Raw genomic sequence first — 18,040 nt, 5'->3', positions numbered from 1 at the left:
CTTAAAAATTATTTGAGTCAATATAACTTGTGATATCCTTTATAAAAATAAAATTATTTTAAAACAACACTTTAAATTTTAATTATAAAAATTGCTCATGGGCTATTAGGTAATAAAAGCTGAACACAAAAATAAAACAACAACAAAAAATGTCTATAATAGGCATTTAAAAAAAAGCACACAAATACAAAAAAAGTTTACATTTATACTGAAGTTATGTGGCTGATTTATATTTTCTTCTTTACAAATTTTTTAAAATTTACTTATTTAATTGGACGATTAATTACTCTATAATATTGTGATGGCCTCTGTCATACAAATTTTTTAAAAATATTTATTTATTTGGCTGTGCTGGGTCTTAGCTGTGGCATGTGGGATCTAGTTTCCCAACCTGGGATTGAACCAGAACCCTCTGCACTGGGAGTGTGGAGTCTTAGCCACTGGACTACCAGGGAAGTCCCTGCCTTACAAATTTTCATATTTTCTAAAATATGTCTGAGTTACTTGGAGAATCAGAAAAAATAGTTACTTTTAGCTAATGAAACAACTGAGAAAAGATTATGTTTGCCCTGCTCTCTCTGGAATATTAAGAGGAGAGACACGGAGGCAGAAGTTGGACCACAGCCCAGCCTCCCAACTCTGAGACCACAAGTAGCCTATTTCACCCTTCTTTCCTCTCCTGTAAAATAAAACAAACATGTAAACGAGGGCCTACTTCACACAACTCACTGAAATAAGGCAAACACCCAGCACAGGAGAGGTAAAAAAGTTGAAGCGATTAAAAACCAGTGAAAAACCAAAGTAGCAAACAAAATCGTGAGTGAGAATAATCTGATGTAGAGCAACCTTACCAACTTCTGTCTCCAAAGAAAACCTCCCTAGAAACGTTAGATAAAAGTTAACACTCCACACCCCTTACACACACAGCTAAGCTCGAAACCAAGAAGGAACGTGGACTCCACTGTGTCGCCAACAAAAAGGGAGGAATCAAGAGACTAGTGATCAGGCGCCGAAGCTGAAGTTCTCAAGGGAGAAAGCACCCAGATGCAGTTCTTAAAAGCAGAGGGCTGAGGACTGGGGATTTAATCACCCCTAAGGGAGAAGAGTCCAGGCTACAGGCCCCCTGCATGCCAGGAACCAGAGCTGAGATAAATTCATAAAGCTAGAGGCCAGGAAGGACTATACTTCCACACCATTCCCCCACCCCCGCCATGAACTGGAGCCTAAAAAACTGCCCACCAACCTGGAGAAGAAGCAGGGAACCTTGCCATCTGCGAGGGGCCTCATGGAAAAAGAGCGTTCATAAGAAAATGGAAACTCAGGCTCTCACCAGGTACAGGGTGAGTGTAAGTCGCTCAGTCATGTCTGAGTCTTTGTGACCCCATGGACTACAGACGTAGAGGTACAGATGTAGACTCCAAATACACACAACACCCCAAACCAATGTCAACCAGCTAAATTTGTAGGGCCCCAGCAGAGGAGAAAACAAAACTCCCCTTCAGAATGCTTCCATAATCCAAAACACATGGGAATCCCATGGAAACTAATCCCAACTTAAAATAGGCTTACGTTGAAAAACAAAAACAAACCACTGCAAGAGGAAATAAACCATCAGAGGGGAGAGTGACATGACATAAGGCGAACTTGCACTCTAAGAATTAGAGATAATAATAATCTAAAAGCATCTTTAAAACAAGCATGCTGAAAGAATGGCAGAATGCTGGTAACTGTTGAAAAGCTGGGCAAAGGTGGTTCATTACCATTTTCTTCTTTTGTATATATGAAATTCTCATAATAAAAAGTGTTTAACAAGTCCATAATAAAAAGTTTTTCAAAAGCTAAAGAAGTTCAAAGAGCTAAAGGAAGAAATAGAAACCATATGGTAAGAAGAGGCAGTTTTTTTAAACCAAAAAAAGAGATCAGAAATGAAAACACAATATTAAGATAACCACTTTTTTGGTTTAATATAGACAGAGCTGAAGAGAGAATCAGACACTGGAAAACAGAATGTGAAAACATTCCAGATTTCAGGAGAAAGACATAAAGAGATTAGGTTATAAAAGAAAAGCTACTAGGAAGGCTATAGAGAAGGTTCAAATACTTCTAGGAGAATAGTGGTCAAGGAAAAATAGGAGCCAAGGTGTGGGAACGAAACATCAAGTTGAAGGAGCAGATTAACCAGATTTACCCCAGGTGCGGTAAATAAAAATATGTTCAAACCCAGAACACTAGTATAATACAAGTGCAAAACAGCAGAGTTAGAAAAATTTTTTAAGCTAAAAAACAGGGAAAAAAGATTCACAAAGGTGACAATTAATCTGACAATAGCCTTCTCAATAGCAAAAAGTTATTAGGAGATAAATGGGGACATATCCTCAAAGTGTTAAGGCAAATAACGGTCACTCTAGAATCTAAAGCTATGAACAATGGTACAAGAATAGAGGCAAGATAAAGAAAGACATATACCTAAAAGAAATTTTTTCAGTACCAAGACTGAGTTTACTGTATACAGAGTTACTAAACAAGGAAAGGATGAAAGTGAAAGTCGCTCGGTCGTTTCTGACTCTTTGCCAACCCATGGACTATACAGCCCGTGGAATTCTCCAGGACAGAAAACTGGAGTGGGTAGCCTTTCCCTTCTCCAGGGGATCTTCTCAACCCAGGGATCGAACCCATGTCTCCTGCATTGCAGGTGGATTCTTTACCAGCTGAGCCACGAGGGAAGAAGACAGCCAAAGGGAAAGAATGTCATGCAAGAAGTAGTGGTGAGGTTAAAAAAAAAAACCAAACATAATTTCTAAGTCAGTAAAAGAGAAAAAAGATTGATTCAAGAAAATTCAACCAAATGAACAAAAGACAGAAAAGGGAAAAACAGGAACTAAAGTAAAAGTATAGTTAAACTGGAAATTCAAAGTTAGAAGGCAGAAATAGGTAAACATGCATCACCAGTCCTAATAACTACAGGGCTTCCCTGGTGGCTCAGTTAGTAAAGAATCTGCCTGCAATGCAGGAGACCTGGGTTTGATCCCTGGGTTGGGAAGATCCCCTAGAGAAGGGAAAGGCTACCCACTCCAGTATTCTGGCCTGGGTTGCAAAAAGTGGGACATAAGCGACTTACTTTCACTAACTACATGAATTAAATTAACCTAATAAAAAAGACAGAGATTTTTAAGTCTTTTACATGTGGTCTCAAGATACTAACCAAAAGAAAGCCAGTCTTACAGTGGATTATTTTAATTCACCTCTTTCTGAAAGTGATCACACAAACACAACTTAGTAAGGATAAGAAAGACATGAATGACACAATTAAAAAGCTTGAGCCAACAAACAAGATATATAACCCCATGTCTATCAAATAGACAGTATACATTCTTTCCAAGCACACATGAATAACTTATAAAAACTGATCATATATAAGGTCAACAAAGGACATCATAACGAATTCCAGAAAATTGACAGTACACCAGTTCTCTAACACCAATGATTAGAGCTTAATTATAAGTTATAAAATAAAATTTTTTAAAAAGATAAAACTCACACATTCGTAAACTAAAAAATACTTTTGAAAAACCCACAGGGTAAAGAAGCAATCACAACCGAGATTTTGTACTAACCAATGGAAGCACTGCACATCAAAATTTGTGGGATATAGCAAAAGCGCAACCTTGAAAGAAATCAGCAGCTTCAAATGCATTTTTGTTAAGTAACAAGAATTTCAGAAGATGTGTTAAACACATAATGAAACAGGGTTAAAAAGCAGGACAGACACACAGAATACAAGTAAAATTTAGGAAATCTAAATAAGATCAGTGGATCCCATCAATGTCAAGATTCAGCTTGTAATCATATACTACAGTTTCATGAAATGTTACCATTGGGGGAAACTGGACAAAGTGTATAGGATCTCTCTAAATTATTTCTTAGAACTGCATGTGAATATACAATCATCTCAATGAAAACATCAATTTAAAAAAATCCCCAACACTGATACTAACACACGCTGATAAGGATGTGGAGCAACAGGAATTCTCATTCTTTACTGGCAGGAACGCAAAAGGGTACAGCCACTCTTGTAAGACAGTTTGGCAGTTTCTTACAAAATTAAACACATTCTTTCAACACAATCCAGCAATCGTGCTCCTTGTTGTTAATATATATGGGTTCAAAACTTCTATCTACCAAAAACCTATACACTATGGTAGCTTTATTCATACGTGACAAAACTTAGAAGCAACCAAGATGTCCTTCAGTAGATGAATGGATCAACTGCAGTCATGCAGAAAATGGAATATTATCTGGTGCTAAAAAGAAAGGAGCTATCAAGCCATGAAAAGACATGGGGGAAACTTAAATGCATAATACTATTAATACGAAGTGAAAGAAGGCAATCTGAAAAGGTTTGTATGAATAGGTGGAGCAGAGGCAGCAAAACTATTCTGTCTGTTACTATAATGGTGGATTCACGTCACACGTTTGTCAAAGCCCCCAGAATGTGCAGCAAGACTGAACCTCTGGGTGATAATGATGTGTCACTGTTGCTTCATCAACTGTAACAAATGTAGCACTCTGGTGCCCACACTGGGCATGTGTGGGGGCAGGGAGTGTATGAAAAATCACTGTACTTTCTGCTCAATTTTGCTGTGAGCCTAAAATTGCTCTAAAAAACAGTATTTTTTTTTAAAGAAATGAAATGGTGCTATTCACATAAAAAAATAAAACAGAGCAAATTAAAAGAAAGAAGAAACAAATATTTATGCAGCGCATAATAATATCTGCTATTATTCTGCTGGTGCTGGGACACAAGAGATAAGCAGAACACATCCCCATCCTCTTGGAGCTTACCGTTGAGTACAGGAATCAGATATCAAACAAATAAAACACACAAATATAAAAACACAATGTTCAATTATAGCCAATACAGGCAAACTTCATTTTATTGTGCTCTGCTTTACTGCGCTTTGCTGATACTGCTTTTTTTTTTTTTTTAACAAATTGATGGTCTGTGACAACCCTGTGTTGAACACATCTATTGGTGCCATTTCCCAACAGCCTTTGCTCACTTCATGTCTTCTGGGTCACATTTTGATAGTTCTCAAAATATTAAATATTTTTTCATCACTGTTATATTTGTTATGGTCATCTGTGATCAGTGATCTTTGATGTTACTATTGCAAAAAGGTTACAGTTTGCTGAGGGCTCAGATAATGGTATTTTTTAAATTAATAAAGCATTTTAAAATTAAGGTATGTACACTGTTTTTCTAGACATAATGCTATTGCACACTTAGCAGACCACAGTAAAATGTAAACACAACTTTTACAGGCACCGGGAAACCAAAACATTCATGTGACTTGATTGCATAGTGATATTCACAACCAAATCTGCCACATCTCCAAGGTATAACATGACCCACACTAATAGTGCCTCCAAGAAAGCGATGTTTAAGATGAAAACAGAAGTCTTGGTAGGAATATTTTAGGTAGAAAAACCAGCATATGCAAAGGCCAGGGTGGCTGGAGTACAGTGATAGGTCAGGATATTGGCAAAAATAAGGCTGGAGAGGCAGGCAGGATCAGATTATGCAGGTTCTGGCTTTTACGATTATAGCAACTGCCAAAAAACTTGAAGGGCATTAAAGGAGTGACATAATCTGATTCGGTTTTCAGAAGATCACTCTAGCTGCTGTGTGGAGAATTAGACTGGGGGAGGGAAGACACAGAAACTTGTTGATAGCTCCAGCAGTAAGTAGCTGGGATTAAGCAGGTAACGGTGGAACAAAGAAGGGGCAGGACTCTAGATATTTAGATGAAAGAATTGATAAGACCTGGTGATGGACATCACCAGATGGAGTGACAAAATAGGAGGTATACAAAGACAGTCAGCACTAAGGTTTCTGAATGACCAAGTGGGTTGAAATGCCCTTTACAGTGAAGCAAAATAAAGGAGGAAATAATCGTGGGGGAGTAGGTTAGAAAGTAAGAGTTAATGCATTAAAATTGAGGTGCCAGTAAAACATCTAATAAAACATCCACTGAACTCAGAATGGAAACATGGGCTCAAACAATATACACTGAATTCAATAGCTTGTGGGTAGTATTTAAAGTCATGAAAGTGAAAGAAATTGCCCAGGGGAAGCATATAGAGAAGAGGGTTTAAAACTAAGCCCTGGGGAACTTGGAGTTCTAGAGGTTTAGACAGAAGAGAAAGAGATCATAGAAAATAAACCAATGGATGGGGCTACAGAAAGCAAAAAAGAAAATGTTTCAAGGAGAGGAGCCCACTGAATTCTATTGAATACTGCAGAGAAATCACAGGAGGTGAGGGCAGGCAGGGCTTAGTAACATGGTGATCCCTGGGAGGCCTTACAAGAGATGCTTCAGGGATATATACACAAGAGACACAGTCCAGACTGAAGTGCGTTGAGGAGTGAGTAGACGGTGACAAACAAGGTAAGGTGTGCAAACCATTCCTCTGAGAAGCTTCGTTATGGCAAGTGGGAGGACAGTCTGGACAACACAACGTGCTGGAAGGAGCTGTGCAATCAAGAGAAAGCTTTTAAAAAGTGACTTCTCTGGAATTCCCTGGCAGTCCAGTGGTTAGGATTCTGTGCTTTCACTCCTGAGGCCTGTGTGTGATCCCCGGTCCGGGAACTAAGATTCTACAAGCCACCCCACGCAGCCAAAAGATAGGTAAACAAAAATTAAAAAAATAAACAGTGACTTCTCATTCCCTGGGAGCAACTGAATTGGGCAGATTTACTGATTAAAGGAGATTTAAAGAGTCAGCGAAATGGGCTCACTGATGGAACAAGTCCTGAAAATTAGGAAGGGATGGGAGTGGAGACACAAATGAAGGGATGAGTTGTTAAGTCCCTAACCAAGTATTTACAAGAATTCAACATAAAGCTTCAGTTCAGTTCGGTTCAGTTCAGTCGCTCAGTCATGTCCGACTCTTTGCGACCCCATGAATCACAGCACACCAGGCCTCCCTGTCCATCACCAACTCCCGGAGTTTACACAAACTCATGTCCACAGAGTCGGTGATGCCATCCAGCCATCTCATTCTCTGTTGTCCCATTCTCCTCCTGCCCCCAATCCCTTCAAGCATCAGAGTCTTTTCCAGTGAGTCAACTCGTCGCATGAGGTGGCCAAAGTATTGGAGTTTCAGTTTTAGCATCAGTCCTTCCAATGAACACCCAGGACTGATCGATCTCCTTTAGAAGGGACTGGTTGGATCTCCTTGCAGTCCAAGGGACTCTCAAGAGTCTTCTCCAACACCACAGTTCAAAAGCATCAATTCTTCGGCGATCAGCTTTCTTCACAGTCCAACTCTCACATCCATACATGACCACTGGAAAAACCATAGCCTTGACTAGACGGACCTTGGTTGGCAAAGTAATGTCTCTGCTTTTTAATATGCTATCTAGGTTGGTCATAACTTTCCTTCCAACATAAAGCTTACTTCTACCTAAAGGAGAAATATCCCTATTTTAACATGGAAAGAAGCAGCTTCAAAAATGCAACGGCTTTAGCTCACATAATCCTGAAATGCTTCAGAGACCCCAGAATACTAGCGTTTGGCACAGTTTTAGAGCACTAAGGTTTATGCAGCATCTCACCCCTACAAAGGCAGCAAAAACTGAAAAGTTACTGCTTCAAAAAGCATTTAGGCGCTAGTGACAATTCAACCCAACCTTTGCATCGTGGCATACATTTTAGGAAGATTTTTCACACTCATATTCTCTTCTTTCACCTTTGTAATATCTTTAAAATTGTTCCCTGAGGATGGCAAGAGAGGATTATCATCCTCTGGGAAAGATGGAAGCATGGGTTCAGAATGGTAGGAGAGGACATCCATCCCAAGCGCTACAGCAAGCGGTGGAGACAGGATCTAAACCCACATCTTCAGGTTCCGAAACCAACGCTGATTTAATAATCACATCTCTTAATACATAACAAGGTCATCGAGTATTCATGCCTTGACCTTTTGGGGTTCACATCTAGAAGGGCAACCAAGTTCTCTCACAAGTCAACACTGACATCTTAGATACCATGAAACATTGGGCTGGAAGAACGTACTGACAGAGCACCAAGTTATAGGTCCCAATCCTTTTCCAAGTAATGGACAGTCTGTTCACCCACATGATGATGGGAGAAGATACAAACTCAACACGGATATTGAAAACAGAAGTGAAGAAAACTCCAGGTTGCCAAACACTTCAGTTACCAAGATCAAGCACAAAGGAAGCATCTAGGGCAATGTCTGATGAAAGCAGAGTGTCTCTGTTCACTTTCTAATTACACAATCTAGAGCAGGATTTCTCAACCTTGGCACTACTGACATTTGGGGCCAGGTAGGAGATCCAACCAGTCCATCCTAAAGGAGATCAGTCCTGGTTGTTCACTGGAAGGACTGATGCTAAAGCTGAAACTCCAATATTTTGGTCACCTCATGTGAAGAGTTGACTCACTGGAAAAGACTCTGATGCTGGGAAGGATTGGGGGCAGGAGGAGAAGGGGATGACAGAGAATGAGATGGCTGGATGGCATCACCGACTCGATGGACATGAGTTTGAGTGAACTCCGGGAGTTGGTGATGGACAGGGAGGCCTGGCGTGCTATGATTCATGGGGTCACAGAGAGTCGGACACGACTGAGCGACTGAACTGAACTGAACTGAATTCTTTGTTGTGGGGAATCGTCCTGGGCACTGCAGGATGTATGGTGGCATCCCTGGCTGCTACACACTCTGTGCCAGCAGTATAACCCCGCCTGCCCCAGTCATGACAACTCAACAGATCTCCCAACATTGCCAAACATCCCCTGGGAGCAGGAGGGGGTGAGGAGACAGTCTCCATTTGAGTAACACTGATCTAAGTGGATTCCACCATGAATACAGAAGCTAAGGGCATGCAAAGCAGACCTAGAAAGAAAGTGGAGAAGCTAACGATTTTACTTATTTTCAGGCAATAGTTTGCACAACCTTAAACTAAAAGCACGGAATGTTCCAAAGACAAGCAGTATGAACCCAGAAAAGTAGGTTAAGCCCAAGGGAACATGCTCACTACTCAGAGGAACTCTTGGTAGCGGATTCTGGAGACCAAGCAGTCGGTCAACCTTCCTCCTCCTCACAGTCGGTAACAGAGAGACTGCCAAAGTACACAGACGATCAGACACGCTCTCTGGTCCCAATATGCCCATCACGACATCACTCATCTTCCTATTCCACGGGAAGGAGTCTATGCCCTTCTGGAAAACTTGGCTTTACTAATAGGGGCTCAAGACAGACAAAGCCTGTACTGCCCGAACTGCTGTCTTTCCAGAAGGACAGAGGACCACCCCTAACGGGCCAGCAACACTCCTAGCTGGTTCTATGTTGATGGGGTTCTATTGATCTCCCTTGAGAGAAAGGACACTCAGCTCTTTGTTGCCTTGTTTTACAATTACTTACTCTCCCCAGCGAAATCTGATGGGTTTTAGGAGCTTGGTTCAATGGCATTATCCATCTTCCCATCACTCTGGTGTCAGAGAATACCACACTTTCTAACAGCCCAGGCCTTCCTTAAGAATGAATCATTTTCTAAGAGTTTCTTCAAGGAGAAAACAATCAAACAATTTTTACTTTACAGGCTATAAAATGATTTCAGAAACAAAAGATAATCTGTGGAGCCCTTACACTTTTCAAATTTTGCTTTGTAGTTGACAGATGCCTGCGGTAGTCCCCCATAGCACCCCTAAATCTTCTAAAATACTTCCAAGTGTTCCTGTTGACTTATCAAGCTATGTTAGCTATGCTGCAGATAAAATCAACTTTATCTTGGTATATGAATACCTGAAACAAAACTTTAAAATATCTGCAGCAGAGCTCAGATTGGGCAGTTGGGCTTTAACTGACTCAGGACAGAGTAAAATTGTTACAACCCAAGACTCAATCTCCCTTGAGGTTTCCACACTGCCTCTGCTAAACCTAGCTGGAGGGCTCTTCAAGGGAGAAGCAGAGAGTATGGGCCTGACCCAAGAAGCTTCTGTAAAAGTCTGTTGTGTGAAAGAACAGAATGGACACTGTCACACATTAATAAGATCTTTTTCTGCTCTCTAGAAGTTAAATGTGTAAGAAACAAGACTTGGAATAATAATAAATTTTTAAAAAGCTAGTCTTAGTTTGTAATAGTTTTTACAGACTGTCCCAAAGAATATAATTTTTTTAGTCCCCTTTCCAGAGCACAACTAAAAAGTTTTTAAAATCCCCAAGCGCATTAATTACCACTTTCAGAAGCAGGATTAGACAAAGGGAGGGCATAGACCAAATCAATGTTGAAAACTTAAATTCAAAAGGAGTAAAGAATGTGCACATCCGGAGTTTAAAGTCATTCTTACCCCGTGACCCCCTAACCCAGTTCTTGATCTCCAAATTCAGGGGGAGGGTAAATTTAGGGTGAAAGATTAGGCCTCAGCTACACGGCTCAGATGGTAAAGAATCTGCCTGCAATGTGGGAGACCTGGGTTCGATCCCTGGGTTGGGAAGATCCCCTGCAGGAGGGCATGGCAACCTACTCCAGTATTTTTGCCTGGAGAATCCCCATGGACAGAGGAGCCTGGTGGGCTACAGTCCATGGAGTCACAGAGAGTCGGACATGACTGAGCAACTAAGCACACACACACACACACACACACACTGGCATTTAAAAACATTCTGGCAAGTGCTCTGTCAGGCAGTCTATAATTAGTGAGTATGCCTCGGAAATTTAAAATGAACTCAGAGGGTTTCAGAAGCCAACAGCCAGTCTCCTGAGCCTTGTGCTGCACAGGCCCGGGGCTGATGCTGTTGAGAACCGGTGCTGGGTGCCGCCCATGGCGCACACGTGTGTGTACCCACATGCCACTTCTGCAGAGTTTCTTTTTTCAAGGCTCTCATGGCTTGACCTCAACACCTGCTGCACTTCCTGAAGACAGACAGGCATTGGAGCTCCACTTGTTCCTCGCACGAGGCTGCACTTTCTAGGAACGACCGCACACACGCAGAGGCTGGCCAGCTGCCAAGGCAGGGGCAGCCCAGCCGCCTCGGGCCTGAACTTTCCCAGTGCTGTCAGGGCGGGCTCCTGCTAGGAGCTGACTCAGCGGCCGGTGTGGAACTCTGCCAACCACACAGCAGTTCGGGGGCTGCCGGCAAGTCACAGATGTTTTGCTAAACCAAAGCAATCAGCCGGGAGGCGGGTCTGGGCTGGCAGCCAGGCTGCTGCTGTCGGGGAAGCTAGGACTCTCTGATCCTAGTCCGAGCTCTGCCACCACCTTCCTGGGGATCAGAGGGGAAACCTCCGCGCCTCTCGGTGTCTCCCCTGCTTCTGAGCATGTCCGCGGAGCTGCAGCGGAGGACGGCACTGTGGGCATGAAAAAGCACCTGGGGCACTATACCACCGTGCGCTAGTCCTGTTAATCCTCACGACAGCCGTGAGGTGTGGTTCGGTAGTTTTACTTCACAAAGGGCTCAAAGGAATTAAGAGCCCCACTGAAAGATCACAAGGGTAATAGATGGAAGAGATGGTATTTGAACCTACTTTGCTGGCTCTGGAATCTACTGCTACTGTAAAGCTCAGACCAACTGCATAGGTAGGCCTCCTGGATACAAAGATGCTGATTTTTCAGGCTACAGAGGACCTTTCTCATATGGCTTCTTGGTGCCCTGTGTAAATCTTAGCTCTTCACAAATGATTTCTAAACAGCATCACTGGACCACAAGAAGTGTATATGCTGCGCACTTCCCTGGAGGTCCAGGGGCCAAGACTCTGAGCTCCCAACACAGAGGGCCCAGGTTCCATCCCTGGTCAGGGAATTAAGATCCTGCATACAGCAACTAAGGGTTCACATGCTGCAACTAAAGACCCCACATGCCTCAACTGAGAGCCAGCAAAGCCAAATAAATAACTAAGCAAATATTTTTCAGGGGAAAAAAAGGAGTATATGTGCTTACAGGGAGTACCCAAATATCAGCTTTATTAGGAACTCCCTGCCTTCGCTCCAAGTCACTTGGCCTGGAAGACCTGATCATCACTCCCATTCTTTGGGTAAAGAAAAGGAGCATGGCAAGCCAGAAAGACAAGAAGCAGCAGAAGGCGAAGAAAGCACAGATTCCTTAGGCTCCACCTCCTGAATTAATTCATTAGGACCCTGGAGTCGACATTTTTTAAAACTATTCTGGAGCTCTCCCTAGGTGACTCGCAAGCTCTGCCTTGTGTAGGAATCACTGAAGCTTGCCTTGGCTAAAAAGAGAATTGTGAGAGCCTCCCTGGTGGTCCAGTGGTTAGGATTCAGTGCTTTCAGTGCCTGGCCTGAGTTCAAGCCCTGGTTGGAGAACTAAGATCCTGCAAACCGAGCAGCACAGCAAAATAAATAACTAAAGAGAAAACTGTGAGGTCTACCCTTCCATGTTTCAAAGGAGGTAAAATAAGGGTGAGATGAAATCATGTCTACAAGGCTCTTTGCTGGAAAACATACACAATGCAACAGCTTCCCATCAGCCACATTTAGCAGCAGAACAACAAAACTGCCCTTAAAAAGCTCGATCCTGGGTTAGCCTGGGGCTAAGACACGATCTTAGGCAAGACGGTTCTCTTATCATACTACTACTAGAAAAACTGAAATTGGAGCCATACATCTCATTTTCAGATATCCCTCATAACACTGTTGGAACCTCATTCTTCCTCAACCCTTCTCCCCAAAAAAGGCTGTATTGACCATCTTTCCCATTAAACCTGGAACCATCTATATCAGGAGTAACTTACACATTTCACTGCTCTAATCAAGAAAACAACTATGAGGGGAAAGCTCAAGGTCTGTCCCTGTCTAGGCTGCTGGCCGCTGAAGGAGGCTGAGAAGACACAGATTGGCACAGACCCTGGCAGACCAGTGCCCTCCCTGGCTAGCCTTTCGGGGGAACAAACAAGCCCCCAAGAGGAAAGACTGACCTGCTTGAGCTGCTCATCCAGATTCCAGCCCGGCTGCCCTGCCGCGGAGACTGAAGCAGAGGTCTTAGAAGCATCTTTGGTATGGTCTTCTTTAGCTTGCTGTCCATGGGGTGGGAGCCCCGGTCCTGGGAGCAGACCAGGTAAGGGAGCTGCTCTGGGGTCTTGGCGAGCCACCTTCTGCACATGAAAATATTTTGAAGCAGCCTGGGTCTCTTTCTCAGCCACCTCTGCAACTTCATCATCCCCATCCTCACCTTCCAAACCTCCTTCCTCTTCCTCAGGCTCTGAGTTCACCTTGCTCCGTTCAAAAACTCGGGCGACTGCAGTGACCGGTGGAACTCTGGCTGAGGGACCCAGGACAGGGCTGGCAGAAGGCCTCCCAGGTGTGGCAGAAAGGTGAGTCTGCTGTGTGACCAGCTTCTGGGCGTACAAGAACGGGGTTTCTCTCATCTGCTGCCCCTGCTTCTCTCTGGCATCCATCTGCAGAGGAGCCAGGTGGGGTGGCTGTGGCGGCGGCGGCTGCTTCTGCTGAGGGCGCAGTGGCTCCATCACTGCCTCAAGTTTCACCCACAAACTGGCATGGCTCCGAACCTGGGCACAGCCTGACAGGCACACGGGGTCTAAACCTTTATGTGATTAATAGAAACCACATAGGAGAAAGAAAGGGAAAAAAAAAAATGTAAAACAGGTATAAAAAGGGTTTCTGGGCTTCCCTGGTGGCTCAGTGGTAAAGAATCTACCTGCCAAGGCAGGAGACCTGGGTTCGATCCCTGGTCTGGGAAGATCCCACATGCCTCAGAGAAACTAAGCCTGTGTGCCACAACTACTGAGCCTGTGGCTCTAGAACCCAGGAGCCACAACTAGTAAGCTCAAGTGCCACAACTGATGAAGCTTGTGTGCCCTAGAGTCTGTGCTCTGCAACAAGAGAAGCCACCATGATGAGAGGCCCGCACATCACAACTAGAGAAAGTGTAGCAATGATGACCCAGCACAACCAAAAATAAATAAATAATTTAGAGGAAAAAAGACATTTTCTTTGCTCCAGAAAGGGCATGAATTCTGAACATTAAACATGCGCCGGTAAACCTGAGTGGTGGGAGTTTGGGGTGGGTTGGGGGTGGTGGTAGGTGGGTAAGAAAAAGTGTGAGGAAGAGGAGCAGGATTTAAGAGGAGAAATATGGGATGAATCTCAGTAGTACTGGACAACTGGTGGGTTTAAAACAAAGTAAACCTAGATGACATGAAGTCTGCAAACATCTGTGTTCTGATCTCTCTTCCTCAATATTATCAAACACTAATCTGTTTATTACTGAAAAAGCAACTGGGTTTGCTCTGTACAGAGGTTGTGAGTAGGAAAACCACAATAAAAAAGGGAAAGAAGGGCCTGCCTACAAGAAAGAGACTATTGCTTATGTTCCCAGGCCCATCAGAGAAAGATATTACCATCAAAGCAAGACAGAGTTATCAGGCAGACACAAAGATTTTTCTCATAGAAAAGCAGAACCTAGCAAACTCCCCTTGGGTTTAAACTTTTAAAATTCCCCAGAATAAATGGCCAGCCTGCTTTTTGAGTGGGCTGAGCCAATGCTAACTGGACATTATAGCCTCAAAAAGAATCCAGTTTCAACAACATGAGAGATGAAACACGAAAGGAGGCAAGAGTTTCAAATTGCAATCGTCAACTAAAAAACAAATGGGGGAGGGGGATTCCTCTGGAGATTTTTAAGCTTTAATTAATTGGAAACAGGTATCAATATCGCCTAAACAAGTCAAAGCTTCTTTTTAAAAAAAAATTTTTTTTAAAGCTTCTTTTTTAAAAACAGTCTAGTAAATCTCTTCACATCCCCTTTCTTTCTGATTCACTTCTATGACATTCTATGACGAATACAAAAAGGAAAGGCTTTCAGGCCAAAAGTATTCTGGAGGCAGGTTTATCAGCATTCTTACCAATCAGTCTCCAAACACACACCCCTTTCACACCCTCTCCTCCTCTAACCAGCCCCCCTCTTCCCTTCCTCCTTTGCAGGCCCCCACCCCCAGCAAACCTCACTTGAGTTATGTTTCCTCAGCAAGTCTCCGCAACTGAATGGATTACTATGCATGGGCAAATTTTAGGTGAACAGGACTTGCAACATGGCGCACAGTGCTATCATCACATGAAAGAAGCAGCAGCAGTGCGCAGGTTGGGACTTGATAAATTTGATAAATGCACTGTTCCACTGTTTAAGGATTGGGCAGAAAGACTTTAAAAGAAAGAAGGAAACCTAAATGTCTCAGCATCTTCAAAAACTCACGGGGAAGTAATCACACCCCTAGCAAAATCAACTGCTTGGATTTATGGGTGTTTTTTTTTTAAAAAAAACAGATTGAAAAGGTACAACTTTTAAAGCTAGGCAAAAAAATAAATTTTTAAATTTTCATTTTCTGTTTAATCTTAGAAGCACTTCGTTTGTCTTTTGCATTCTGTGAAAAATTCAAATTCCAATTTGCCTCTTACTGCCTCTACTTCCTCTCTTCGCACTTTAGAAAGTGTGAGTTATGCCTGCAGCAATACTTTCATTCTGCTATAGCCCTTTTTATAGCGTAACAAAGCATGAAAAGGTTTACACCCACATTAAATCCAGTTGCCAAAAGTGTTCCTTTAAAATAAAAACAATCTACATCAAAGCAAAGTAAACAAAAGAATAAGGCAAAGCAAAGAATTCGGTGGTCACTTTCATTCTCCTTATAACATTATAACATCAATCGATCGCAAGCGGGATAATCTTTCAAACAAGTCCTGCCAGTCATCGAACAACTGTTTCTCCTCTTGTGGCACCATCTTCTCTGTATGCTGTCCCCAGCGGGGAGGGGTGGGGGGGGGGTATCTCACAGCCTCTTTAGGAAGACTGAGATGACTCAGTTCTACAACTCGATGCATACACCCTCCCCCAAAGAACCCATCTTCCCCCGGACCCTAAGCAGCTAGTAGATCCAAACAACAATACCACCTGTCTACTTTTAGAAAACTTAGGTCTCAAAAATCTAAACCACTCCATCCCTTCACACGGCCCCCTCCCCCATTTCCCCTAAAGTTCCCGGACCTGCAAGACGGGCGCAAAGGACTCCGTGCAGCTTTGAAGCCCGCCTCGCCCACCATTCCTTCTGCCTTCGCTGCCAGATCCCTCTGCCAGCCCCCTTTAACCCCATACATCCATCACCCCGCCATTCTTTACATACCCCCAACCCAACTCTATCCCTTTTACCTCTACCAAGTCCCCCTCCATCCCCAAGCCAATCCGCTGGCTCTTCTTAGATCGTCCCAACGCCACCTTATCTTTGCGCTCTCCGTTCCCAGGGGCCCCTCACTCTTCCCGTCCCTTTATCTCAAATCACCCTAATGCGCGAGGGCGCTTCTGGGCTCCTCCCAGCGATCTCACTTTTCCTCCGCGGCCCCCAGTGCTCCGCCGGCCCGCGCCTTCACGTCTGCCGCTACACACCTGCCTTCCCTTCTACTCCTCCGTCCCCTCCACCTGCCACAGCACCCGCTCCTGCCGAGGCTGAGGGAGACAGATCCGCGCGGCTTACCTGTGCGGGGCGCTCCGGGTCCGCCGGCGGCGCAGGAGGCGGTCACTCAGGCCCCGGCGCCGCCGCTGCGTTTCGGAGTTCTCCGCAGCCGGGGGCCACAGCCGGGGCGGGGCCCGCACCGGAAGCGGCGCCGCGGGGCCGGGTTGCCGGCCCGGGGCGGGCGGGGGGCGGGGCCAGGAGGAACGGGCGGGGCCTGGTGCCGGAAGTGGCCAAAAAGGGAACGAGGGGCGGGGTTTAGCGAAAGTGACTTCCAGGGAAAGCTCCGCCCAACTGAGTCGTGGGCGGAAGCTACTGGAAGCTGGCAGAAGTTTCCGCCAATGGGAAAGCGCAAACACGGAGGAGTTCCGGTTAGAGTACTTCCGCGGGGAGTTGAAAAATGCCGGTCCGCTTGCTCCCTTTTCTGCGAGCTTTCTAGCTGTGAGGGTTGGTGTAACGCGAGTCAGCGGTAGGTTGGGAGGAAGGTAAATAAAGGACAAGAAGTGTCAGGGTTTTCTGCTGCTGCGGTCCCCTCCCCAGCCTCCTGCCTACAAACCTGTCTCCTCTGAGATTCCCGCTTCCAGATTAGCTTTTCTGTGTCCTATGAGGATTCAGCATCCCCTGGAACTCTCTCACATGAGTTAGTATTCTCACTTTCTAGGTTCCAGAAGTGGGGGCAGTGTGCCAGATACTGTCACCTCTTGTAAAAACCCTTGCTTCTGTGACGCTTACTCGTAAGACTTAGCATCAGTCCTTCCAGCGAACACCCAGGACTGATCCCCTTTAGAATGGACTGGTTGGATCTCCTTGCAGTCCAAGGGACTCTTAAGAGTCTTCTCCAACACCACAGTTCAAAAGCATCAATTCTTCGGCGATCAGCTTTCTTCACAGTCCAACTCACATCCATACGACCACTGGAAAACCATAGCCTTGACTAGATGGACCTTTGTTGGCAAAGTAATGTCTCTGCTTTTTAATATGCTATGTAGGTTGGTCATAACTTTCCTTTCAAGGAGTGCTGCTGCTAAGTCACTTCAGTCGTGTCCGACTCTGTGTGACCCCACAGACGGAAGCCCACCAGGCTCCCCCGTCCCTGGGATTCTCCAGGCAAGAACACTGGAGTGGGTTGCCATTTCCTTCTCCAATGTGTGAAAGTGAAAGTAAAGTCGCTCAGTCGTGTCCGACCCCTAGCGACCCCACGGACTGCAGCCCACCAGGCTCCTCCATCCATGGGATTTTCCAGGCAAGAGTACTGGAGTGGCTTGCCATTGCCTTCTCCGCCTTCCAAGGAGTAAGCGTCTTTTAATTTCATGGCTGCAATCAGCATCCGCGGTAATTTTGGAGCCCAAAAAAGTAAAAGTCTTACACTGTTTCCACTGTTTCCTCATCTATTTCCCATGAAGTGATGGGACCAGATGCCTTGATCTTTGTTTTCTGAATGTTGAGCTTCAAGCCAACATGCGAAGAATTGACTCACTGGAAAAGACTCTGATGCTGGGAGGGATTGGGGGCAGGAGGAGAAGGGGACGACAGAGA

The 18,040-nt window shown here is 44.4% G+C and overlaps 1 protein-coding gene across 3 annotated transcripts in view; it reads right to left on the bottom strand.

Annotated features, from left to right (window-relative positions):
* The window catches only part of ARID3B (AT-rich interaction domain 3B), a 48,985-nt gene extending 32,322 nt beyond the window's left edge, over positions 1 to 16,663 (bottom strand). For all 3 annotated transcript variants that reach the window (XM_055418155.2, XM_055418157.2, XM_088829523.1), the window contains exons 1-2: positions 16,529 to 16,663; positions 12,962 to 13,587 (exon numbers count right to left, since the gene is read on the bottom strand). In XM_055418155.2, coding sequence (XP_055274130.2) covers positions 12,962 to 13,510 — 549 coding nt within the window. In that variant the 5' untranslated portion in view covers positions 13,511 to 13,587; positions 16,529 to 16,663. The remainder of the gene's footprint in view (positions 1 to 12,961; positions 13,588 to 16,528) is intronic.
* Between the last annotated feature and the right edge of the window lie 1,377 nt (positions 16,664 to 18,040).

Source organism: Moschus berezovskii, chromosome 21 (assembly GCF_049115385.1).
Source record: "Moschus berezovskii isolate FMDL1 chromosome 21, NW_MosBer_1.0, whole genome shotgun sequence".
NCBI lineage: Eukaryota > Metazoa > Chordata > Mammalia > Artiodactyla > Moschidae > Moschus > Moschus berezovskii.
Note: the sequence above shows the minus strand (reverse complement) of the source record. Positions and strands in the feature narration are given on the sequence as shown.